The following is a 26,960-nucleotide window of genomic DNA, read 5'->3' as shown; positions in this document are numbered from 1 at the left end:
AAGACATGGAACTTTCTCTGATGAGTTCCCAGACTTGTTGCTCTGTGTCAGACACCTGCTGTGAACACTAGTGGGCACGATGCCAGGCAGGGGAGGAGCCACCACGCAACACAAAGCAGCACTACATGAAAAGCAGTCTACCTGTGATTCACTCAGGCAGGTTCTGCCCCGCAGCACCCTCCACACCTACTCACACTCCTGACTTGGAAAACTCCACCAGTGCAAAATTAACTTTTTTTGTTTTGTTTTTGCTTTTTCATAGTCTCAATAAAAACCTGGTAGGATACTAAAACTATATTCCAAATTGAAGGTTTTAAGAAATTCTTCGTGTCTTCCATTGTTACTAGTAAAGAAATAAGTACACTTGACATCAAAAAAAGGAAATGTCAAAAAGAAAACAGAAAATTGGCTTGCTTACTAGTAAAATGCATAGAAATCACATAAATAAAAGAGGTGAGGATAAGTGCTTGTCCACTGAGAGGCCCCAATACTCTGGTTTACAAAGGGTTCCGGTACATGACGAAGGTGGTTTGGGGAGAGTCATCTGGGAGGGATGGAGAACCACACAAGAATGTGTGCGCAGTGCCCAGCACAGGACCGGGCACAGAACAGGGTCCCTGGCAGACACTTCAGAAATGCTGGCTGCCTTTCCCTGTGCTGCTGCCTGGGGTGGCAGGGCTGACCCAGCAGCTTGTAGTGCACACAGGAGCTGTGCTGCCAAGAGCCAGCCTACCCCACAGACCTCGGCCCTCATCCCAAATTATAGTATCAGAAAGAAAAGTGATAAAGACATCCGGCCAGCATTTTGTGCTACTCAGTGATAAAACCAAAGGGAGAACCCACACCTTGATGCACCTTGATACAGAATACAATGAAGGAAATAGGGCTCAAATCTTAAGGCTGCAGAGAGTAAAGGTACCCCTCCAAACCAAGAATATGTGTGTCCAAGCTCCCCATTCTGTTATACTCACTCTGTTTTTTTCCTCCAGAAAACCAGTGATCACGCAATTGACTTCGATTACACTGTCCTGCTGCATGAATTCCCAACACAGGTAAAACATAAGCTTGTACAGAGAAGTATTTCTACCTTAAGTTCTGTGCAGTTTAATATTTTATAACTCTGTGTCCTAGGAAATCGTTCCCTGCCATATTCACCTGATCTGGTACCCCGGCAAGCCACTTAAAGTGAAGTACCGGTGTGAAGAGATGCAAACCCCAGTCGAAGCTTCTTCTGGAACTGAGGAAGGATCTGCTGTGGCACCAACAGAATTTAGTAATTTCTAAGAAACAAAAAGCTGATTATACCAAATTCTAGACAAAATGACTTTCCTAGCCTAAACAATTACTTTAGTTCTGGAGCCTGTGACTATCAGCAAAAACTCAAATGTATCAGCTGCTGCTCAGCTGGCCTGTGTGGTCTAGCTCTGGGCTGCAGGGGCATGCTGAGCTCTGCTCATGCTAGGCACCCACTAGCGGGCTCTTTGGAGTTTCAGCCCTGGAATGTGAAATCCAGGCAATAAGTACCTGCTGCAGAGGCTGATAATTATTAAAACAACAACAACAATGGTTTCAACTCTGAATTTGCATTTCTTTACTCTTCTTAATATACTGTAATTATTTTATGTTGCACAATTGCTCCTATCCTGTATGTCAACAAGTATATTTTCAGTCAAAGAAAACTGTAGGGAAAATAATAACTGTTTAAGGAATTCCACTGTTTTGTTACTTCAAGCAAGTATTCCTTTTTAACTTGGCATCTACTTTTAAATAAATGTTCATAGTTCTAAATAATAAAATGTGTTAAATGTGTTTGCAGAGATTTGTATGCATAGGCAACATTTATGCTAAGCTGAAATTAAATAAAAACCTTAATATTGCTTGATTCAAAATTTTAAATAATACCATATCTCACTAGATCAAGTGGCTGCCTGCAAATACACATTAACTCAAAGTATACCAAACATTAACAATCTTCATTTACAAGGACAATCTGGATCCAGAGTTGGCCTAAGTAATTTATAAAAGCAAACAACATGTACCATAATCAAATTCAGTGGAGTACCTGCCCGAGGCAGGAAGAACTGACCCAGGAAATATTACCATCATTGCCTCTATGAATTATTATAATGTAATGGAACACTTCTATCAGTGTCTAGAACCTTAGGCCAGGTTCCTCACTCAATAATTGATTAGGAAGCATCAACCTTAAATTATAATAAAATACATACACAACTTGACTCACAATGGGGTTTTTACATCGAAAACTCCATTGTTAAATTGAAAACACCACAGGTTTAAAATGTGTTTAATACACCTAACCTACCAAACACCCTGGCTTAGCAACACTATACCCTGTAGTGCCGGCTCCTGTACCACCCAGCATTTCAAGAGGGTGAGCACATGCCCACTGCCAGCTTGGGGGAAGACCAGAATTCTACGTATGGCTTCTCTCCAGGGCATATCACTTTCACACCACTATGAAGTTGAAAAACCCCAAGTCGAAACCCGCTCAGTCAGAGTGGTCTATTAGTCTGCACTATTGGATAACTGGAAAAACTGATATAAAAGACAAAAAAAGATAAGGACTCTCATAAAGATAAGCGGATCTAATTTATGTGTTTTTCTATTTAAAACCCCAACTTCGTCATTTACCTTCCCCAGATCCAACTGTTTTAAAGCGTTCTAAGTACTCTGAAGCACTGTACGCGGTCACTTAAAGGCAACTCAGGCCCTCCCGACCTATGCAATAAAAACAAAGAAGTACTTCTTTGAAAACATAAAAACAATCTACAATGTTTAATCATGCCAAAAATCAAGAGAGAAACTTCTCTAACCAAAGTTCTTTCCCTAAATCATCTTCAAAATCATCTTCAAGAGTATTATTTTGCCAGGTGTGGTGGCGCCTGCCTGTAACCCCAGCGGTCAAGGCAGTAGGATTGTGAGTTCAAAGCCAGCCTCAGCAACTTAGTGGGGCAAGACCCTGTCGCTAAAAAAAAAAAAAAAAAAAAAAAAAAAAGAGCCGGGGATATGGCTCAGTGATTAAGTGCACTTGGGTCATCCCACGGTAAAAATACAACATCATTATAGCATACTCCATGTCCTGTGATCTTCAACTTCTTTTAGTATCGCATTAGGGACTAGAAAGGGGGAAATCAGTGGTGTGTCGGCTTTCTCCAGGTCTTCACTGGCAAAGGGGAATTTCCATTAGTGAGATCAGTCTCGCAAATGTGACCATAATTCAACCAGGGAAGGATTCTAAGGTAACCCTTGAACAGACTCTGCTTTGGTGTAACAATTATGAAGGGGAATCACACAGGCAAACAACATACAAACACAATTACCTCATTTACAAAACTTATGAAAGCTAAACCAACTAAAAATTTTCTCACTATCATCATTAGACTATTCTTTCTGGCACAAACTCTAAAACTGCTGACTTGATTTTTCTAACTGATTTTACTAGCTAACTACAGAGAAAAATTACTGCATTTGGTTTGGCATAAAATGAAAACCTAAGTACCCTAAGCTGTCTTTCCTTATGAGTGTGAAGCCCTGATGCCAATGATAATACCATCCAACACCACATTCACTTGTCTGAATTCTTCATAATTTTCAAAAACTTAAAGACATGCAAAATGGAGCCAGGACTTTCCCTGTACTCTACTTTATCCCACTAGGTTTCAGTTTTCCCACCGGAAGCATCAGTCGTTACAAGTGACAACTTGCTAACAAGTTCTTCTGAAAGTCAAGGGAGGCTTTGTATTTTGCACTTGGACATCTACATCTTAGTTTATCATGCCCATTTTTCCCAGATTAGAAAATTCTGACCTGTTCTGTGACCTTTTTAGCTTTCGGAGTACAAAAATCATCTCATGCTCTCTGGCACTTACTTGAATGGATAAATGAGTAAATGCTCACCTAAGTTTCCTGTGAACACAATTAACTGATTTCAATGATGCATTATAGTGCTATTTATCTGAAATAAGTGAGCAGCAATTCAAGCTTCAATTCAACAATCTGTAGTGCCAGCAATGCAAATGGACTACATCCCAGAATGTCTCAGCTTACTCCTTTCTGGGACTGCCAAATTTAAGACTCACTCCAATTTCTAAAACATGAAAAATCCCAAACTTCAGAACTGATTCAATTTTAGTGATTTTGCAAACTACACAGTCTAAGAATAAGCAGTGAGGAAATGAGTAACAGGAAAAAAAAAAAAGTCTTAAAGTTATCAAATAGTGAACCAATAGTCTAAATTCTTATATCACACAAAAGAATATTAATAATATGTCACATCTGAATTGCAAACATCTTTCATTTCCTGTCTTGGGTGTAAGTGCAGACCATTCTAGAGTTATCTTCAGCATTGAATGCATTTTGGAATCATCTAGAAAAGTTTCAGAGTATTTAGCTTTAAGCTCCCCGGTGATTTTAGGGTGCAGTCAGGCCTGGGCACCCGAGCAGTACCTCCTCGTCTGTGCCTACCAGCTGACACAGCAGTGCTGTCTTTCCTTAAGTCAGGCAGCAGTTACCTTCACAAGAGTAATATAGCAGCTCTCATTTATGAATACTCTCATTAATCTTTCCCATTCTTCTCACTTTGGTTGGCATGTAGTGTTTACTAACTACCACTAAGCTAATGAGTTAGCAGGGACTGTGGGTTCTGGTCCTGGAGCTGTCTCCACAGGGTGCTGTTCAAGACATTCCCCTAAGCTGGGAAGGTGTCACTGCCTATGATATGTTGGTGATACATTAGATACCTAGAGTCCTTTTTGACACTGCAACTTTATAACCAGAATATTTAACAAATTAAGGATGTATCCAAATTTACCCATCTTTCTGATATTCTTAATGGCCAGATGTACCCTGCTATAACTTGCGTATTGGCTCACGCAGAACAGTATTCAGAATCATCAAGAAGGGTTCAAGGTGCTGACCAAATGCCTCAGCAACCATGTTTTCCAGGCCTGATGCCACTGAAGAAACACATGTTCGTGGGGAATGTGCTTCCTCAACAGCAACCAAAGTATACATTTTAACACTTAATGAGCTGTGTGGGCTTGCAAAAATTTACCTTCACTTTCTCTATTGCAAAAAAAAAACTCTCTCATGGGGTTGAGAGAATTAAATTAGGTAATTCATTTAACAAACTACTCAGCAAATGTCTTGAAAACATGTGCTCAATATTTAATCCTTTTTTTTCAACCTAGAAATCTTAAATTATACAGTCCAATCTATAAATCAAAAAAACCAAAAGCACTTAAAATCAGTTATTTCATTTCTATAATCCAGTAAGGAAAAAGACTAGGAGATGTGTATAGTATAAGATAATTTTTGGATTAAGAAATTTGGGATAGTATGGTGAACTGCCTGGGAAAACCTAACTTATTGTGGAAACCAAAGCTGAAATGTTTGTTCTCTCACAATCTCAATGAATATGTGACAAATTCTGGTAGACTCAAAATTCAACTAGCGTTTACTAGGTGAGTGAACTGACAGGGCAACAATTCTGTAAATCATAGTTTATTATTTAGGGCTACAGAAACATTTAGGTGAACACAATCCAGAACAGCACATGTGAAGGTCTATTTTACTTCAGAGAGGACTGCAAGTAACATATGTACTCCTAAAACAGAGGCAGTTACAAATGTGCAGAATCCATAAACTGAAGCAATCAGCCATATATGAATCAGCTGTTCCCTAGCAGGGACATATGACATGCCCTCTTAAACAGGATGGCCTGCCCATTAATGACATTATCAAACATTATAATGTACAAAATTCACTTGCAAGTCTTCAGCAAAATAACTTAAAAATTCAATGTAGGAGACACAGACAATAAAATTATTGTTTGACAAACAAACTGTTAACAAAAGTGTCCATTGCCCATTGCTGAATCTAGATGGAAGGTACATGGCTGTTCCAATTCCAACTTTTCCATATGTTGAAAATTCTCATGAAAAAGCAAATATGGAAAGGAGGCTTATACACCTATTTTAAGTTTAGGAGCATAATTGAAATTAATCCCTTTCTCCCTTAAATAAATATTAAGTATATTTCAGGAATATTTTATTTGATTTTTCAATGAACTACAAAACCAACCAACAGAGTTGAGACATACATAGAATTATCTTAGAATATATGTAATAGAAGCTCCTGAATGTAAAATAGGAAGTGCTTCTAAAACTTGTTTCAACAACCTGATTTCACTCTGCTGGAATTCATCATATCTAAGTCTTGCATATTCACTTAAAGTTACTAAACTCAAAACAAGGAAAGTCAGTTCTTGGCTTTTCCTTTTTTTACAGGAAGTTGGCCTGTTGCTTCCAAGTGCTTATTAATGAGGTCTTCCTGTGTGGAAGGTAAACATGGCTGGTATCTGCAATATTCCATGGTGTATTCTCCTTTTCCCTAGGAATTTAAAAGGCAGAGAGACAGAACAGAGAGACTTTTTTTTTACAACTATGGAATCATGTAAAGCCAGAATCTCATAAATCTCATCACTGTGTAGGATGATCTTTTGAAGAGCACTGTGGTAAAGATAAACACTTGCTTACCTCTGTGCAAGACCTAAGTTCAGTGGAATAACCAAACATATCATTCAGAGGGACCTAAAAACAAACGACAGATGTTATTAGCATTGCTTGCTAAAAAATACCTGAGAAAAATACAGAGACATATTGGCTACTTAATACCTTAAATTTGGATTTCAACTCACTTCTTTTGGTTTAAAAGACTTAAAAGCCAAAAGAAAACCCTTTTGCCTTATTCCAGGTGGAAACCCTATTTGAAAATTGTTTCACTTGCTGGTCACAGCTGGAAGCCAATTTCTAGTTTCACAGAACAGACACCACTGATGGCCTTTCCTTCCTCATCTCACTCCACCCTGTCCCCGGCTCAATCACTCAGAAGTGATCCTTCTGTGGAAATGTTAATATAAATTTCCGCTGGATGCTGGCTGTGTTCCTTCTGTGGTGCTGGGGAGTGGATGAGGCCTCATCTGTGCTGGGCAAGCCCCAGCACTGAGCCACACTCAGCCCTGGGTTGGCTCCTGGTATGTCGTGTGCTGGTGGCAGTATAATACAGGGGCTTTGGAAATATGACAAGTATTCCTCTCCAGACTTAAATCAAGACAGAGAGGCAAGGGAATTAATGTTACCCCAACAAGCTAGAGAGCACATCATAAAGCAGCTATTCAAATAAAGCTAAAAGGAGGGAAAAAATCTACACCTAAAAACCAGGCATATGCACAACAGGCCAAGGTGAATGCATCTTATTTTTGCTTCTGCACTTAAGAATTTCTCTAGCAACAGATTACAGAAATTCCCAGATATATATAGGCAAGATTTCAATACAGAAATGTGTAAATTTGCTCTATAATCTCAAAAAACCAAAGCTAAATGACTTCTTTCTGTGGGTAAAAAAGGCAAGACTATCAATAATCAATAGTACTTACATCCGCATACAGTGTAAAATAGTCCTCAATTCCGTCTTGCCCTGTGATTACTCCATGCCGCCGGTTAATTCCTGCAATTACTGGTCCCTGAAATTCATTTGGGGCTATAACTTCCACAGACATAACAGGTTCAAGAATACACAATGTTGCATTTGCCAAGGCTGTTAAACAAACAAACAAAATCAAGTGTATTAGCAATTAAACAAACTGGACACTCTTCCCTTTCCAGCTTCACGAAAGAGGAGGGACACACACACAAATGATGTGCTTCAAGTATCTGGTCTGGACTCATTTTTCTGGTAGCAATAAGTCATTTTTCTGTGTGGAAATTCCAATAAGACAACGTTTAATTCTAGTATTAGAGTTTCCATTACAGTATTTTTATTCTTAAAACTCATTTATCAAATGCTTTATACCAGGTAAATTATCCCGTTGCTCATTTCTCTGGAGATCTTCAGGGATAAAGACATGAATTGGTAAGTCTCTAACCAAAGAAAACCCAAGCCTTCTTGTTTGTTCCTGGCAGACATTATTTTTTACTGTAAGAAAAGAGCAGTTGGGGCTGGGGTTGTGGCTCAGCGGTAGAGCACTCGCCTCGCACTCTGGAGACCCTGGGTTCGATCCTCAGCACCACATAAAAATAAATAAGTGAAATGAAGGTATTATGTCCAACTACAACTAAAAAACAAACAAACAAAAAACCATTAAAAAAAAAAAAAAGAAAAGAGTAGTTATCGCAGGGTGGGAGAGGGTGCAGACTGTGCCCCCCCATATGCTTAGGATAACAATCAAGTCAAGCCTCACCTCTTTCTTTTTCTAGGCTAAATGATTCCACCACCTGATTGAGAATCAGAAGTACACGTTTACAGCTTCTGCTCTACCTCAAACAAGTCTATATGCCTTCTGTAAAAATAGTCTGCTCGGGTCTTAAGCTTCTTCACAGACAAAATAAAGATCCTAGGCTAGATGTTAAGAACCATTCCAGTAGTAAAAATGTGTATTTGTTTCTTATCCCATTTGATAGATAATCAGAATACTTCTTACAGTTACAAATGCTGACTGATGTTTAAATATAATATGGAAAAAAGTATAATAAAACTTCAAATATTTATACTTACTTTGGAAGTTATGCTAGTGCAGAATAATGTTGTAGCCTGATTGGCTACATGACGTCCAAATAAGGCTTTAAGCAAGATAGAAAAGTTGACAAAGAAAGTGTTTTGTTTTAAAATTAAAGTTTTAAAAACTTTTCCACAAGAATTGATTTAACTAGCAAATCATTCTTGTAAATTCATTAACACAGGACCACCAGAGACCAAGATCGATGTAAGCAGCAAAGAGGCGTTTATTGCGAGCTAGCTCGGTCCTCCATGCGCACACAGCAACTGGTGATGCTGAGAGGCCCCGAGCCCAGGGTTTGCAGCAGTTTTATACACTCTTTGGGGAAGGCAGGGACTTCACATACATCATAGCATCTCTTAGCAAATCATCACACATCGCGGGAAAATCATAAAACAACTCTAAAACATGATTAGCACATTCACTGGCGGGAACAAGTTGGGTAAGGGTGATTGGTTAGTACAAGAGGGGGATTCGTTTGAACTGATAGGTTTAAGCCACGAGGGGAGTACATGCTGAACTACACAGTTTCCCAACATGTTATCAACCACCATAAACTACTGGGAGGGTCACCTGGCATCCCAGGTATTTCCCTGTCTCATGCTAATTGGTGGTTGCTATGGGTCCTCATCTAGCCTGACTGAGTCAGGGACACCTGGCTCCACAGATCTCTCCTGTTATTTGTAGATAAACAACTCGGCAAGGTGGGTATGTGCCTAGGAGTGCTCTGTCAGTTTTTCTAAGGACAAAGGTCATGCCCCCTTCTTTGAACAGGCTTTGCTCTGAGGTAGAGGCTGGTTTCTCATTAGTGCTCCTTCCCCCATTTGTCTTAGGGACAGGATGTGGCTCTGGTAGAACACTTGCCTAGCATGACCAAGGTCCTGGATTCCAAACAATCCGAGCACCGCAAAAAAAAATAAAACAAAGACACCCCTGGTTTAAGTGCAGTAACCACAAGAACAGAATGCAACACACAGCTCTCCTTGGTGTTGGGGGGGTACTGACACCCTGACCCCAACGATTCGCGAATCCACAGATGGCTGGTATCTGCACGCCACCGGAGCACATCCTCTCACTATTGCTCAATCACCTCTACATGACTTACAACACCCAGCACATACCGCTAATCCACGGTACCGTGTAGGAAGCAGACAGGGAAAGCATGTACCTTTGTTCAGAGCAGCTCGAGCATCCCAGGCCTGGCTGCATAGTACAGGAACAAGACCTGGGACAAATGATGCTGGAGCTGGAAGGCTGAGGGCTGTCAAACAGTGGGAGCACACAGCCCACCTGGGACTCACCCACCTGGATCCGGCACAGTACTAAAACTAAACACAAAGCAAACTCAAGTTGTCCTTTTTCAGCTTTCTAGAATTTTTTTCTGAAAGTTTTTTTCAATCTGTGGTTTGTTGACTCCACAGATACAGAACCCATGGATACAGGTGGCTGGCAGATTTCATATTTCTTAGAAATATTAACTTAAAATCATTTTCTAGCTCAAAACTACCTTTGACTAATAGTCTAAATTAGTGAATTTTCTTGTGAAAAGAGGAATGCCTGAACTCACAAAAATATTACCAACTGACAAGTTACACTAGCTTGGCTCCGACAAACCCCACAGACACCTGAATCAGACGGAGAACCCCAGGCTGCAGGCACAGCTTCATTTTTATATTTTCTTTGGTTAGCAAAACAGTAGCGTCTCCCTGGCTCTGAAGACACATAATTAATACAGAAAAGGCGCTCAGAACAAGAGCAGTGAGCAGCTGTCCAGACTGAATTACACACTGCCCTCCATTTCAACAGGTCAGTAATGTAGAAAGAATAGACTGTCAAGGGTTACATTTTGAAGGAAAGGGCCATGTTCAGTGCCCATCACCCAACTGTTGAGGGTGGCCTGTCCAGTTCTGCTCATATTCTTTCACCCTGTTCCTTCCATTTAACTTCCTGTTGTGTCCCAAATCCATCTCCTGATTCATTTCCAACTGAACCTTGCCCTTCTGCCTTCCTTTAGCCCTGTATCAAAAGACTCCAGAGCTAATATCACCCTATCAGTTTTCAAAAGCCACATGGCAGCGAAGTCCTAAAAGCAGGTTCACGTGGTCTGCAGCTTCTTACAGTATGGGGTCAAAATACTAATGTCATCATAGGACCTTTTAAACCAAAGTGGTGGATAGAGATGGTCATGTCTCCACTTCAACCCACTTGTGATCATCCATAATGCCAGACCAGTGCTAATGCAGCTGTGTGAGCATGCAGTGTGGCCCGGGTTTAACTTTAAGCTCCACCACTAACCAGCATGTAAGCCTGGGTCTTCAACTAACTGCTCTGAGTCGCAGCCTTCTCAGCTATGAGATCACTGTGATATGTGGCCATTCACCTTCCTAATTCATGTACTTCACATAATCCACAGCACAGTAAGCTAAGCAAGCTATCACTGTTATTATGGCCACTCTGGAGACAACTAGTTGGGGAATGGGTGGCAAGGCACAATACTAGGTCAAAAGCAGTATGACAGGGAAAGGACCTGGCATTCACTATGCCCAAATATGTACATTGATATTTTTAAGTTCATCCCATTTAATATTTGGGAATTTTCACCACCCAGCAGGCTGGCGAAGCTCAGATGATGTGCCCAATGCCACACAGTAGATAAGATTCAAACTCACAGCTGGTGAGCAATGGACAAGAGCAGGACACCGTGGTATCAAATGAGCTGGCAATGTGACTTGGCTGGGCCAAGTAGCTACAGGTTCGGGGCTTCTTTTAGAGAAGGAAAAAAAACTGGCCACAAAATGATGGCAATGGTCACATCAATAGGGAGAAATAGGGCCAAACTGAACATCCCATTTCACACTTCAGATTTCAGTTACATCATTGCTTAATCTCAGGACAAAGTTTAAAATCTGAGTCAGACCAGAATACGTGAAAATCCAAACTGTTTTTCTTCTAATCTTAATACATAAAATGTATTACACTTTGCCATCATATAACAATAACTTATAAGCAAACACTATTCTTATATTAAGCTCACTTACTAATGTTTTCACATGGAAACTCTGATATGGCATTCAACAGAGGTATGTGTTAAAAAGTTGGTTTCTGTTACAAAATTTGGGAAGAATTTCCTTATAACTGATATTTTACATTTTTATCTCTTTTAGGAATGTAAGTCTATTTTAATTTTTATTCTATGCCAATGTTTAAATTTTATTTAACTTTAGTTGACAAATAATAATTATGGGGTAAAATGTGATGTTTCAAACACTTTTATCTTTCAATCATGGAGAAACAGGGTCAGATGAAGAAACACCAAAGCCATTTGTTTTTCATGCTGGCCCCTGCTCACCTGCACAACCTGGGAGGAAATAAAGCCTCTCGAAGCATCTGTAATTCAGTGTTTTCCTCTGCACCTCTACTAGATGGCAATCATGTTTAATGTCAAGGTTTTCCATAGATATACATGCATATCATGACATAAACACGTACTTATTATATTTAAACATAGAAGCAGGTAACAAGAATGGTGTTCTTAACTACCATCTGGCTTTCTGAAGCTACTCCTACCAGGAAAGCCACCATGACCCAGTAAGAGCCTCCACAGTACACATGTTTGTTTTCACTGTATTTCTAAAACATATAAAAGTTTTAACTAACTTGTCAGTTAAAGGCTTATTAAAGTGGTCAAGACTTAGAGGCATTTTAATAGGAGTCATACTTAATAAATCCAATTTTTTGTGATTTTTCCTGTTTCCATCTGACACAATCTTGAGATTGTACCAAATTTCTATAATACAGACTGCAGAGGCATTTTTAATAGAGAGCTTATATGAAGGAAATGGAGAGCCCTTTTTCAATTTTACAATGGGACACTGGAACATAAATTTCTAAAGGCTCCTATATAAGTGAAGAACAATAAGGAATGAGCAACCTTCTCCAGCCTCAGCCCCACACCTGATCACAGATGCAAACTGAGCCAAAGGCATCATACAATCCAAAATTCATACAGAACCAATCAGATCCTGACTTACAGACTGTTTAGGGAATGGGACTGTGACTAACTCTCTATTGTCCATTTCAATCATCTTTGATGAAAATATTTGACATTTTGTGAATCACAATTTTCCTGTGTGAAGACACATCTGGACATTACTAATGAATTACCAAATAATGGCAATGGAAGAAACAGAACAGAGAATGAATTTTCTGGCTCAAGGACATAATTTCAAAGTTCCTTTGTTGACACTCTGGAAAGCAGTATAGAGATTCCTCAGAAAACTTGGAATGGAACCAGCATTTGACCCAGTGAACCCACTCTTTGGCACATACCCAGAGGACTTAAAATCAGCATGCTATAGTGATGCAGCCACATCAATGTTTAGAGCAGCTCAATTCACAATAGCTAAGCTATTGAACCAACCTAGATGCCCTTCAACAGATGAATGGATAAAAAAAAAATGGTATGTATATACAATGGAATATTACTCAGCCATAAAGAAGAATGAAATTATGGCATTTGCTAGTAACTGGATGGAACTGGAGACTATCATGCTAAGTGAAATAACAATCCCAAGAAAACCCAAAGGCCAAAAGTTCTCTCTGATATGTGGATGCTAACACACAGTAAAGAGGGGAGAGGGAAGAACACAAGTTCACTGGATTAGATAAAGGAGAATGAAGGGAAGGAAGGGAAGGGAAGGGAGAAGGTATGGAATTAGTAAAGACAGTGGAACAAACTGGACATAACTTTCCTATGTTCATATATGAATACACGACCAGTGAAACTCCACATCATGTACAACTATAAGAATGAGAAATTATACCTCCTGTATGTATGTCAAAATATACTCTATTGTCATGTATATCTAAGAAGAACAAAAACTTTTTTTTTTTAAAGTTCCTTTGTTGAATAACCTTGATAACAAACTGCTATGTTATCATTTGCTTTCTTCTTGCTGAGGATTCTAGTTCATCAGTTTTAATACATGTATTATTCTCTGGAAAAGGTGGATAATTTTAGCAGTTTAACAAGAAGTTTGCATTGTGAATAAGGTTTACTGAGTTCTTTCAAAATCTTCTGCTATCCTTAAAATGCCTAAAAGCCTTGCTTGCAATGTGATATAAGAAAAATAAACTTACAAACTTATGAACTTCTTGACAATTAAATAAATCAACAAAAATAGTCTATAATTAAAATATTTTTAAAACATTTCTTAGAATTGTGAGCACTTGTCTTCTCTATTAAAAATAGAACTTGATTATTGATGAATTCAAACGTGGAAAAAACCCAGATGATTTAGAAGAATTAGGTAGGCTTTGAATGCGGTAATCAACCCTCACGTCAACTCAATTCTATAAATATTTGTCCATTACCTACCGCATTCCTTGGTTGTGGTATGTAGTGTCTGGGTGGAAAGACTAAGGATAGCATTGCTTCCTGCAGGTCTACCAGAGGGGACAGACTCGGCACGGTTGTGGGCGCTGGAAGGCAGCTTACCTTGTTTCAGAGCACCTTCTCCAGCTCTGATGAAAGAGATTTCGTTGGAATCGACCATGTGGTGTGCTCCATCCTGCAGAACAAACCGGAGCCCAGAGAGCTTGTGACCAGAAAGAGGGCCCTTCTCACAGGCATCCAAAAACCCCTGTCAATGAATGAAAACAACTTTTGGAAGGAGTGGATTTCACTTCAAGATGCATTACCAAAAATGTCAAATGAAAAGATGCACTAGCCTGTTCAGAAGTGCACTGTTCTTACGACGTATGCCATGTTTCATCCCTCAAGAATGTTAAATCAAAATATTTACTCGTTAAGTGTCTGTACTATGGCATCTAGATGAGCAAGCCCTTGGAAAAGTATATGACTTCCAGGTGTGAGCTAGCTGGAGAGGATGCTAACAATCACTTTCTCACAGCCCCACCTTCCAGAATCCCTCAACCCACAACCCATGGAGAGGCAACAGCATGATCCTTGATTTTATACAGAGGAAACAGAGGAAGAGCAAATCTAAGGAACCTCCTAAGAGAAACCTTGCATCAGCTTTGGTGTTTACCTCACAGCTGTGTCTGAAGCCCCTACTCACCCTATCTCTGCTATGCCTTGAGGGCGCTTCACTATGTTGTAAAGACACAAAGTGTAAAGTCAGACCATGCCAGTAAGAAGTGGCCTTAAAAGGTTATTTTACTTTTCCAAATGCAACCTTTTAAAAAGCCAGTTTCATTGATATATATAATGGATACACAATAAGCTACACGTATTTAAGAGTAAAATTTGGTAAGCTGGCAATTCTTTTTTACCTAGTCACATAAAACTCCTATAATTGAATTAGTTTTCCCTGTCAAGCCAATCACATGGCTGCACATACGTATATTTCTGACATTTTAAAACTGTGAATTGTGTTTGATAAAAAATACCTAAGCTCTCCTTCACCTATGTTAGAGACAATGTATCTTGAAGTGTGTGAACAGTCTTGAAGTAAGAGTGCAGTGCACAGTACACACCACCCACCAAAACACCACCACCATCACTAAAGCTAAAAGAATGGCCCATTAATATGGATTTTTAAGTTAAAAGGTTAAAAAACAAACAAGCAAAACCACTCAGAACCCATCTGGCGATCTGGACAGCAGAACACCTCATGATTCCCCAGGATGCGAGAGTCTAACATCTCAGTTTTGTGAAGGGGGGCAGGTTCAAGTATTTTTACTCTCAGTTTACAAATTAGAAAACTGGTTCTAACACTGAGCCCAGGGGCTCACTGATCTGCAAGCAGCAAAGATGACCCGGTGCCCAGGTGTTCAGCATCTTAATGTCATTCCACTACAACAGGACGTGAACATTCCATAAATCCCTAACGACCAGAACAAATGTCAACTGCTGATGTCAAGCAACATAGCAGCTTCCGTTTATGAAGAAAAATATGATAACTACGATTAAGAAACAAATGATTTCCCATCATTGCCACAGCACATATCCATATTGTTTGAGCTCAGTGAGCTGAAAGTTTCACATCAGAAGTAAAGCTGAACAGTCAGTCAGAGAAGCAGGCCTGCAGCCAAAATGAACAGGGTGGACAATATACCAAAAGAGAAGTATGATTCCATGCTCACTGAACTGATTTTAATAAATGAAAACACAACACAATTTTGTGAAACGCACCTTTTCTACAGCAGGCACAAACTGCTTTGGAACATTTGAACCAAACGTTTCATCTGAAAACTCCAACTTGGTGTAGTTCTCTGGGTCTAGAGGCTCCAGCACACCTATCACTTTTCCAAACTGGCCTGCACCGCCTGATTGCCTCTTATGGGTAAACTCGAACCTGGAAGAGATTTAAGAGGCAGAAAACCAACAGAGCATTACATGATTACCAAAATGGAGTTAACTCCTACTAATTCAAATGGAAAAAAAAAACATTTTTCTGTATACAATCAATGCACACTAAAAAAAAAAAGGTAATTAAGAGTCCAGCTGGAGGCGCTTGTTCTAATAGCCTGCATTCCAGGGAGCTGCCCACTCTGGAACCCCTCCTTCCCTGGAACACAGCCTTTTCTGCGTCTCTCACTGTGGACAGCTGATTTACTCAGGTCATTCCTATCTGACTTTGCTATTTAGGCATATAGATTATAAGGGTATTCATTCCAGATGGAATAATCAACACCTGAAAATGATTAATGGCTAAATGACAGCAACCAACATAAATAAGTTACGAAAGTCACTTCAGACACAAATCTGCGTCTGCTGCAAATACAGCATCACAAATACGGTAGAACAAGCATTTTATATACATATTAAAATATGTAAACACAGGCTATTTCACAGGAAAAACACTTCATGAGTATGCCTGCAAATAATTTATTGCCTTAACCTGAAGCCCTCCTCAAGACCATGGATGGAAAAGGTCACTTTCAAGAGTATCTGCAGATAAGTGGACACGAATGGGGAAGTACTCTGGGTACAGGTGGAATAAATATCATCCTGGCTAGGAGATGCCAGCTTGGAACAGGCCACTTTCCTAAACAGTCCACATATGAAGAACCCGGACTAGCCGCCTCTCAATGATCTTCCAGCAGTCAGGGCCTTCAGGATGGCTGAAGGGAAAGTGGGAAAACAACTGCCAAATCACCATAGAACAGCTGCGAGGGGATTTCCAAATCCACAGCAAATTGACACACAGACATAAAGTTTACTATGTGACATTTTAAGCCTTATCTTCAATTTTACATGATAGGACATCAACACACACTCTCCATCTGTACTGTCGGCACAGTGATCACTACCCCTAGCTACTTACACATCACAATTAAATAAAACAAAAAAACTCAGCTTCTCAGTTGCACCAGTCACAACCCAAGCCCTCCACAGCCCCACATGGAGGGTGGCCACTGTCAGGGACACAGAACACTTCCAGAGATCTACTGGGCAGCAACGCTCTGGAGGACCAACTTGCAAATGAGGAGTCCCACAGTTTCAGGGACCATGTCTGAATTTGTGATTGAGAGGCTGCGGAGCCATGCAACATTGCAGGACTGTGCTAAGCACTGCACATGGACGGTCCCCCTTGTTCTTCACTACATACATACCCATGAAGCAGGTGCTCTTTAATCATCACTCTACAGATAAGAAACCCAAGGATCAGAGAGGCTAAGTCACCTGACCAACGTGACAGAGCTACTAAGAGGCACAGCCAGGGCCTTTGAACCCAAAACCGATGCTCTTAACCAAGTACTCTTCTAGAAGGCTAATGATATAAACTGATAACCACTCATCTTAAAACCTACGAGGAGGCACTGCATGAAGGAAGATTTTGCAGCAGTTTAGGTAAAGACACTGAAGAACAGAAACACTCTAAACAGACATGGTGACAGCAAAAGAGCCCTGCCCGCAGTCAGACCATTGCACGCTGTGAAAGGCAAGGTAGTTTTGACAAAACTTCAGTCTCACACTTAAATTAATGTTAAATTAGAACTATGTTGGTTTTGCTGTTTATCTCTAACCTATAGACTTGTTTTGACTTTACAGTCATAATAAAGTTGCAAGCCACAGCCATTTTTACTTAGTTTTATGCTTATATAGTCACATAAGATTATAGTATAATCTACCTGATCCCAGAGAATCATAAATCTTACTTTGAATCATAAATCTACACATTATTCAAGTCTGAGGATGGACTGAGTACTAACCATTAATGAAGCTATAAAACTTCAAAAACCCATTTTTAAGTAAAAGAGAAAAGAATCTCTATTTCCATTTCAACCAATTAAGGTGAAGTTCTAACCATAGGCCTGATGAAAAGGAACCTTACTTCCTGATCTTCAGCAAACCCAGAGAAATGCCTAAGGTGCAAATCTTTTAAGGTGGCAAAAGGGATAATTTCAAAAAACTGGATAGTGGAAATTCACTGCCTTCTAAAAGCTCTCCTGTTGAAGCAGCTGTGAAACCTCACTTTTGTCAGAGCTACTTCAATGTAGTCTATTGTGTTCAGTTTTTAGGTATGTTTCAGAGCAAAATTTTCAAAGTGATTAGAGTCAGATGCATGGTGTTGTATCGAAAACCTCATCTAAGATCAGCAAAGGAGGAGTGGAGTGCAGGTGCATCTCCCCCTCTCCCATCCAAATTACTTAGTCCCCAATTTAATTCTATAATTTGTAGTCTCTCATACTTGAATTTGGTTAGACCTGATCCAACCCCACAGAAAACTGAGAAAGAAGGGGCAAATCACACTACCTGTGACACCTCTGCAACCTGCCCTATGTAAGGCCCTGCTGTATTAAGAAAGTTGTGCTCTAATCTGAAAGAAAAGCAGGCAGACAGTCTCTTTTTTTAGTCTAATTCTTACGAGTTGCAGACTAATAAGGAAATTCATTAAATGGTATTTGAGTGCTAGACAAAGACAGCTTTTCAGAGCATAATTCAGTGCTGCAATCTTTTAATTTTATATCTAGACGCAGACTACTTAAGAGGCCCCAGCAACGCAAAGGCCAGAGAGCCCTGTTTGCCTAAGGGTTAAGGAGAGACCAAGTCCCCGCAGGCCTTAGCGCCCCAACTCCCTTCCTCCTGCCTGCAGGCGGCGCATGCCTGGCAGCCGCTGGGCGGGCGAGGCCAAGGGGCGGGGCCACGGCAGCCTCCTAAGCGGGGAGGAAGTAGAGGGCAGCGCCCGCGCCGCGCGCCCAGCCCAGCCAAGGCAGAACCTTGCAGCACAGAGCTGGGTCCAGGCAGCTGCTTTAACATGGAGATTCCGCCAGAACACTACGCGGCCTCCAGGGCGGTCTCGGTGGCCGAGAGCTGCATCAACTACCAGCACGGAACCCCCCACCAGGTGTTTCTGGTGCAGAAGGTGGAGGAGGCCCGCTTGGAGGTGAGTCCAACAGGACCCAGCCAGATGTCGGGTGGGCAAGGTGGGACCCGCTGGAGTGGTAGTGAGGAGCGAGTCCCGAGAGGGGTGAGTTGCGCAGGAACCGCCAGGTGTCCCTGGGGCAGACCCAGGATGAGGGAGCCTGGAGGTGGGTACTGCGGGGGTGCAGGCCTGGGCCCTCTAGCCCCCAAGTTAACGTTCCTGGGGTAGTCTAAGCTCCAGTCCCTTCGTTCGTTCTCTTCCCGGTAAGGGAGAAACGCCAATACCATTTCAGTGCCCACCCTGACAAGGAAATAGGGAATTACAGCTGACTTTAACACTTTCCCTAGGGGACACCATAGGAATCATTCAAAAAAAATCTTAAAACTGCCACTGTTTCTTATCTGCTAATCTACCTTCCAAAGGACTCCACTGCCTAAACTGTAAGACCAATCCTTATTAGACCCTTTGACCAAAATGAAGGGGAACACCAAGAGCAAAAGAAGCTGACCTCCAAAGTCAGAAAAGAAAAGCCTCTGAGTTGAGCTTGGAGGTAACCACCATCACATTACATGGCTGCCTTTGGGCTGCTCTGGGCTGAAGGGTGCAACTGGAGGATGCTCGAGGCTGCAGCATGCCCACCTTACTATATTTGGGTAGTCCCTCATTTTTATTTATCAGATATAATTTTTAACCACTGATGGTTTTCAGAGCTGACAGGGAATAGATTCTACTCCAAAACTGCAACAGATAGTACAAGTAGGGTAAACTCCTAATCTGTCTCTTGACTGACAAGTATCTAAATGTTTGTCTTACTCCTGTAAAAAACTGTTGAAGTACCATTTTGCAGGGCCACTAATACACAAGTTAAAACAGTACTTAAGTACAGCGAGTCTCCAAACACTGCAGTAATCTGCCTCAACATGGAATCCATGTTCACTGAACACTCGGAGGGCACCATGGGCTTTATGAAAAGTCTTTTAAAAGGTATATCCTATTTGTCATCTTTAGATTAAAAGCTCTTTGAAAATTATTTATGTAGAGAATTAAATTTTACAGATCTAGGGCTTGGAGTCTGATGATGATTAAAAAGTGAGCTGTGCCCTTTTTATTTGTATACTTCTCTTCTACCCTTGTCCTAATCCAAACAGACTGGACAGAGAATCTGCTCAATTAAATGTTAACTGGTGACATGCCTCTCTCAAGATGCATGGCTTTAATCATGCCCCTCACCAGCCAGCCCTCCTCTCCCCATTAAAGAAGAATGCATTTCCTAAAAATGTGACTATTTGACTTATTTTCTTTTTTACACATTTTCTTAAATTTAGGATATTCCAGGAAGAGGACACAAGTACCACCTTAAATTTTCTGTGGAAGAAATGACACAAAAAGTAAGTGAAGGGGCTGGGATGGTGGCTCAGTTGACAGAGCATTTGCTTAGTATGTGTGAGGCACTGGGTTCAATCCTCAGCATCACATAAAAATAAAATAAAGGCTTTGTGTCTACAACAAAAAAAAAGTTTTAAAAAAGTGAAATATCCTTTTGTATAAATAAAATGTTATTCTGAATATTTAAAATCATCTGTGTTGATCAAATCTATAGCATTTTAGATTTTTACTTTTTTTAAATTGTTGTGAGATCCTTGACTCCTTTTGTAAACACTGACCATCTAGTCATATGGTCAAAGCTTATAAGGGCCAGCTTTGTAAGCTTACTCCAAAATTTACTATCTTTGTGTATTCTGATATACATCCTGAATTATTTCTACTGAACTATTTAGAAAACAGACTATACTTCAGTTCAAATATATTAAGAAGTTACATGCTCACAGGCAGCCTGAGTTTATGTCCAACATGGCTGAGTGAAGTCATTTACTTTCCAGTCCTTTTGCCAGCATTTAGAGAAGGCAGGCAAGTGCTTTCAGGTATCCACGAGCAACACAGTGACCAACTGATACCACTGCTAAGGCCCTTTGTGGGGCAGAGAAATTTTAAATAATTATACATGTGTCAAATTATTTTAGAAAATTTAAAAGAAACTGCAATTTGCACCATAACCATCTTGGAATTTTTAAAACCCTGCTCTTTTTTGAGTCTAATTATGAAGAGATACAGACTAATAAGGAAATTCATTAAACAGTATTTGAGCTACTAGACAAAGACAGCTTTTCAAAGCATAATTCAGTGCTGCAATCTTTTAATTTTATATCTAGACACACACTGCTTTATCTGTGTTTGAAAGGAAATTATTTCAGGAGCAGGAAGTTAAGAGTAGTGGAAAAACTTAAAAAGTAACCAGTGTTGGGTTGGTATATAAATCCAGATTAAAATCTGATCTCACAAATGGATACTCCATTAATACTGAAATATACTCAAAGCTTTAGGTTTAGGATTTGTAAGATTGTGATACTTAAAAGTTGTAATTAAAAAATCCACTTTAGGGTACTTGCCTGTTAACTTTAGAAAAGGAATAGGATAGGCCCAATTAGATGTCTCTGAAATCAGGCACTCTGGGTCAAGTCTGAAACCCCTTTAGGGTTGATGCTCTAAAGCCATCTCACAGAATAATCAGTAATGCATGCCATCTCTACATCCGGATCTTTTGCAAACATGTTTCCAACAGCAAGTCACAGTGAACTGCACAGCTGAAGTACTTTACCCTCCAGTGGGACATGGCACTGCACCAGAAGTCTCCTTCACATTTGAAGGAGAAACTGGGAAGAGTCCAGATGAAGAGGATAATACATTCTATCAAAGACTCAAGTCCACAAAGGAACCACTAGAAGCACAAAATATCCCAGGTATATATAGGACATAGAAAAAAAATGTTAAGATTAACCTCTATGCTCAAAATTGTCAGATGTTAACCATGTTGGAAATATCCTGGCTTTGACAACAAGATTAATTTCCAATGAAGCCAACAAAAAAAAGAAGCCTTGGAACTTTAGAGATCCATGGCTTAATTATTTTCTGCACAAATTTGAAGAAAACTAACACTTAAAAAATCTAGATTTTTTCAAAGGTTAGAACTGTATATGTGATATAATTACATTTCTCATGTCTCCCCACCAGACAGTTTCGGAAATGTATCTCCACAAATGAATCCAGTTCGGCACTTAGCCTGGGTTGCCTGTGGTTATATAATATGGCAGAATTCTACTGAAAACACATGTTATAAAATGGCCAAAATTCAAACTGTCAAGCAAGTGGTAAGTACTCTCTATAAAGCACATTATTGGCAGGATGAATGCTGACTAAAAGTATTGCAATTCACAGTTGGACAGTATTCTAGTCATTTTGCATTTAACATAGTGAAGCTGGTGTTTTGAAGAAGTCACTCCTGACTAGAGAATATAAAGAGTTGTAGGAAGAATCCAAAGAACAGCAACCAAACCAGTCACGTGGTTGGGTTGGCCAACAGACGCAAACCACAGGCCCCCTTTGCCTCCAAAGTTGGGCTCCTCTTCCCAGTGCCAGGTTAGTCTGCATTCCCTGGGCACATGCTGACAAGGAAGCATAACAGCAGCAAGGCAAAGTCAAGGGTCTCGTAATGAGCAGTACTTAGACTGCACCTTCCCAAGGCACCGCAGTCGTGATGGTTCTTCACCTTTCATGTTGGCTTGAAATATAGCTCTGATGCTTCACTCAAACCCTCTTCTTGAGCAAAAAGGTCTGTAGAGTTTTATTAGTAGAGGCAAGACAGAACCCCAGGCACCCAAATCCTTGCAATGACTGTCTTTAACGTGCTATGCACAGGTTCTCAGAACCACCTTCTATGGCAGTCACGTGAAGCTGAGCTCTCAAGAACAGTTTGGCACCCAATACACATTATTCCCTTTAGCAACCAAAATTCATGTTCCCATCACTTGTGCACTATCCTGGACTCTGCTTTTGTTCTCTGCTGAATGCTGGTGCCACTGGTACTTAAGAGATATGTCTGGCCTTTTCCCCAAGGCTCAGCTTGAAAAGCAGAAGCACTGCAGTCTCTGTGAAGCCTGCTGTACTGCCTCTCAAATAATTCCACTACTTGCTCCTGAGCTTGCTGCAGTTTTCTTTCATAACCCACTTAGTCACACTTTACAACCTCACATCCTGTTGCTAGCCTTATGTTTCCTTACGTGTGATATGACATCTATTAAGAAGTACATCTTTCTAGATCTTAAAAAAATCTATGAATAAATTCTTTGATTTTAGCTTTATTAAGTGGTTAAGAAGAGAAAAATTTCAACTAGAACCTAATGGGAATCAAGAAACACAGAATGCAAAGAAGCCACACAGTTTGAGTCAGCTCTATGAGAGAAAAGGACTTCCCTGCTGACTTGTTTCAGCTTGCTGGCGACAAACTGTGAGGCAGCTGGAGCACCTTTTCTCTGCAGGCTTTTGTAACCACTTTAGGCAACTATGGGCACTGGAGGGCAAGATGCCCAATTACAGTACTCAGAGTCAATGCCAAAAGCCCAGCCTACACAGCACAACATTTTGAGAAACAGATTTCACAGACATCAACCCTGCTTACAACATTCCCATAAGGGTACCTAAGCTTCAGTAACTGACTCCAGGTACAGAGAGTCCTAAAATCATTACCGTGATTTTTCAAGCCAAGTCTTTAGTAATATGTGTACAAGACAATGTTGGTAGTTTGACAAAAAACAAAAACAACAAACTCCTGAAACCCTTCACCAAATGATGATTTTTAAAGTATTAATGAAAATCTCAACAGAGGGGTTTAATCACAGCTTTACTTTCTATATATTATCTATCTTTACTTATTAAGATCCAACATATAAAAACTCTTATGTATGCACTATTCTTTGCTGATATTGTCAAAGGAAGGATTACTTGAAGACACTACGAAGAGAGAAGAGTATGCTCTTATCTGACCCTAGGCCACACTGACAACCACATTTAAACAAAGGAGCCCCAGGAGCTGTGCTGCACCTTGGACTCTAGGGCTTGGCTCAGCACGTCACTCCTAAGCCTTACAGAGACATGTATGGCACAGCAAATCTCTGGTGATGGTTTTAATGCTGATGCAAGCACAGCAGTTCTGTGTGGCTGATAAATACTTTTTATTCCCAAAATAATAAAGAGTATGGAACAAAAGTTTAATTATAAAATGAGATGACCACACTGATTATATATTACAATTTCCCATTTTCTAGAAGAGAATCTCTATCGTAAAAATTGGCTTCTTAATGTGAACATTCATTGCTATGGTTTCTCTTAAGTGATAATTTTATCAACAACAGAAACACTAAAGGTTCTTAAGTAATAAGCTACACAGAATAAGGCTAAGTGGCTACCATAACATGGAAGGTAAAAACATACAAACAACTTTTAGAGTAACAAATAGAATAATCATGACTTTAAAATATAGTTTGACAGAATGCTCATTTAGAAGACTACTTTTTGTCAGGCTAAACTGAAATAAATCATGACACCTTTTTATTTTTTTAACCTAAGTGGGAATATTATAATCATCTAATAATCAAAGCTCATTTTAAAATTAAAGCTGCAGTTTTAAACACCAGGCTTTTGTTTATCACAGCAAAGGAACGATGACTTCATTGAACTAGACTACATCATCCTGCTTCATGACATCGTATCACAGGTACAATATCACTTGTCTGTTCCATGTCTTTCAGAGCCACGTTTTATTAATTCTATATCTAACTCGGAATCTGTGTAGACTCAGACAGGGACTAGGCTGAAACAGATTATATTTGTAGCAATCTAGCCTGCTTTTTGCTATTCCTCATGAAGACTGTGTTGTCACCAACAAAGTCTAAACCCACTGTATCTTCTGAATTGTTCTCTAAAATTTATCATACCACTACTTTTCCTTACTTCTAGGAGATTATCCCCTGGCAAATGCAAGTTCTCTGGCACCCACAATATGGGACAAAAGTAAAACATGACAATCGTCTCCCAAAGGAAGCACAGCTGGAATAAAAAGACCCTTCCATTGAGATGGAGTGCAGACATGTCTATTAATGATGTGCAAGTCAGTCCTCACTAGAATCTGGCCTGGGGGAGCCAAACAAATCCTGAAGTACCATTCTATATAATGTCATGCTTACAGTATAGAACTGTACTGATTCCATAATAAAAAATACTACTACATAAAAATGTCTTTATACCAATAATGATTTTGTACATCTCATAATTAAGTTACAGTTTCACTCTCACAGTGTATGATTACATTGCATACTTACGGGACAGGGGCAGTAATGGTCTCTCGAAAGGCAACTTTTGGCTTTCCTGTGATACAAGGGCAGCCATATTCTCTTTCCATTCTCTTTAAAAAAAAAAAAAAAAAAGGGAGGGGGAAGATTATTTTTTTTGGCATAATGAAATTTTTAAAATGAACTGAAGAAAAATCCTAAGCAGCTTAAACATCCGACTAGCATTCAATTAAATATAACAGATCTTAAATCACTGCAGTGTCTCATTAAGGATTGAATATGTGATATTTAATGCTTAATTTATACTTACTGCCAATTAATTTATCTGCTAAAATCTCACCACTATTCCATATTTTTCTGTCAGAATTTTCTACCTCAGCTTCAAAGAAATGGTCACTCCATAATTTCCAGTGACATATCTTTTGCTTTCATTTACATGTACATGTATGACCTTTCCCAGGAACATTCTTTAACTATCCTACAATGGTCTTTAAGCACGGACTTGAGAAGAAATGGCCTAAAGAGTGGGTACAACTGCCAGTAGTATCCCAAGGCTAGGACCAGAAATTTTTTGACCTAGATGGATAATCTTGTTGCAAATCCTCTCAGCCCCAATTCTAGAACTCCACAATACTGAACAACTGAAAGCAAAAAAATAACTGATACACAGTGGAAGAAACTGTACACCACATGTGGATACAAACCAGAGTGAAACTTGGAGAAGCATGGAGTTTACAGTCATTATACTGAGCATTACTGACTTAACAGTAATTACATAACCCCACTTAACTTCCTGGTTAGTCATTACCTGAGCATAGATTTCCAGGTGTAATTCTCCCATTCCAGATACAATAGTCTCTTTGCTCTCATTATCAAAGTGCACTTTAAATGTGGGATCTTCTCTTGTAAACCTGCCAATACCTTTTGAAAATTTTTCCAGATCATTCTTTAAAAGAAGGAAGAAAAGTCATGTGTTTTACAGAGCACAATGAGCAATGGTATTTTTTGAAAGAACATTACTGAATGAAATCAAATATGCCAGCAGTTAAGAAATAAAGATAACCCTTACCTAGCTCTATTCCATGCCTTTTTTAAAAAATATGAGCTTGAACACCACACAGCCAGACATCAGTGAATAACCAGCTAATAGGATTCTCTCTTCATGCCAAGACAGAGAACAGGAGTCCAAGACTTAACTCTATGCCCTTTCCTATTACACTGCAAAAACTTCATATGTGTAAAGCTACTCATTAAGTGGAAAGAGACTTCTGTTACATTTTAGAAATGCTACACATCAAAAGAAAACACTCAGCATATCTACCAAGACTCTCTCATAGATTCAGGAGGACTGACTGACTGTTAAGGCCAATAGTAAGGTGAACGGCACACTGAGACTCCCCCTTTCAAAATAGTCTGCTTGGATACAGTAAAATGCACCTTTAGTCCCTGATGTAATTCCACATGGTGAGCAGAATAACAGATCTGCAAAGATGCCCTAATCCTCCCAACCTGTAAATATGTTACTTCACATGGCAAAGAGGATTTTGAAGATGTGATCAAGGTTGCAGAACTTACAATAGGGAAATTGTTGTGAATTACCTGGGTGGAGTAAAGTAATCATGAAGACCTTTAAAAATGGAAGAGGAAGGCAGAAAGGAGGTTGGGTAAGATGAAGTATGGAAGAAGAGGCAGAAAGCTAAACACAAGAGGGACTCAACCCACTGCTGCAGGCATTAAAGATGAAAGAAAGCCATGTGTCAAGGAAGGTAGGCAGTCACTAGAAGCTAAGAATGGTCCTCAGATGACAGAGGAAATGGGGACCCCAATAATATACCCACAGGAACTGGATTCTGCCCACAACCTGAGTAA

The 26,960-nt window shown here is 39.8% G+C and overlaps 3 protein-coding genes across 3 annotated transcripts in view; 2 read left to right on the top strand and 1 right to left on the bottom strand.

Annotated features, from left to right (window-relative positions):
• Rarres1 (retinoic acid receptor responder 1) overlaps nt 1–1,882 on the top strand; it is a 32,552-nt gene extending 30,670 nt beyond the window's left edge. The window contains exons 5-6 of the mRNA XM_015486947.2: nt 990–1,052; nt 1,132–1,882. Of these exons, the coding sequence (XP_015342433.1) occupies nt 990–1,052; nt 1,132–1,284 (216 nt within the window). The 3' untranslated portion in view covers nt 1,285–1,882. The remainder of the gene's footprint in view (nt 1–989; nt 1,053–1,131) is intronic.
• A 3,625-nt stretch (nt 1,883–5,507) lies between these two features.
• The window catches only part of Gfm1 (G elongation factor mitochondrial 1), a 40,970-nt gene continuing 19,517 nt past the window's right edge, over nt 5,508–26,960 (bottom strand). Inside the window, exons 12-18 of the mRNA XM_015486945.2 lie at nt 25,900–26,037; nt 25,122–25,204; nt 15,732–15,894; nt 14,073–14,217; nt 7,457–7,617; nt 6,558–6,611; nt 5,508–6,411 (exon numbers count right to left, since the gene is read on the bottom strand). Coding sequence (XP_015342431.1) covers nt 6,280–6,411; nt 6,558–6,611; nt 7,457–7,617; nt 14,073–14,217; nt 15,732–15,894; nt 25,122–25,204; nt 25,900–26,037 — 876 coding nt within the window. The 3' untranslated portion in view covers nt 5,508–6,279. The remainder of the gene's footprint in view (nt 6,412–6,557; nt 6,612–7,456; nt 7,618–14,072; nt 14,218–15,731; nt 15,895–25,121; nt 25,205–25,899; nt 26,038–26,960) is intronic.
• Nucleotides 18,691–25,049, top strand: Lxn (latexin). Its single transcript, XM_015486946.2, has 6 exons — nt 18,691–18,930; nt 20,235–20,297; nt 21,530–21,707; nt 21,979–22,115; nt 24,455–24,517; nt 24,760–25,049. The coding sequence occupies exons 1-6, from the start codon at nt 18,802–18,804 to the stop codon at nt 24,856–24,858; spliced, it is 669 nt and encodes a 222-aa protein (XP_015342432.1). The 5' UTR covers nt 18,691–18,801; the 3' UTR covers nt 24,859–25,049.

Source organism: Marmota marmota, unplaced genomic scaffold, assembly GCF_001458135.2.
Source record: "Marmota marmota marmota unplaced genomic scaffold, marMar, whole genome shotgun sequence".
Classification (NCBI taxonomy): domain Eukaryota; kingdom Metazoa; phylum Chordata; class Mammalia; order Rodentia; family Sciuridae; genus Marmota; species Marmota marmota.
The sequence above is the reverse complement of the archived record's forward strand: the minus strand, read 5'-3'. Positions and strand labels throughout refer to the sequence as shown.

Coding starts and splice junctions, on each gene's coding strand:
- Lxn (XM_015486946.2), top strand. CDS start 18,802: ATGGAGATTCCGCCAGAACACTACGCGGCCTCCAGGGCGGTCTCGGTG. Junction 21,708..21,978: donor AGAAGCACAAAATATCCCAG/GTATATATAGGA, acceptor TCTCCCCACCAG/ACAGTTTCGGAAATGTATCT. Junction 22,116..24,454: donor TTCAAACTGTCAAGCAAGTG/GTAAGTACTCTC, acceptor TGTTTATCACAG/CAAAGGAACGATGACTTCAT.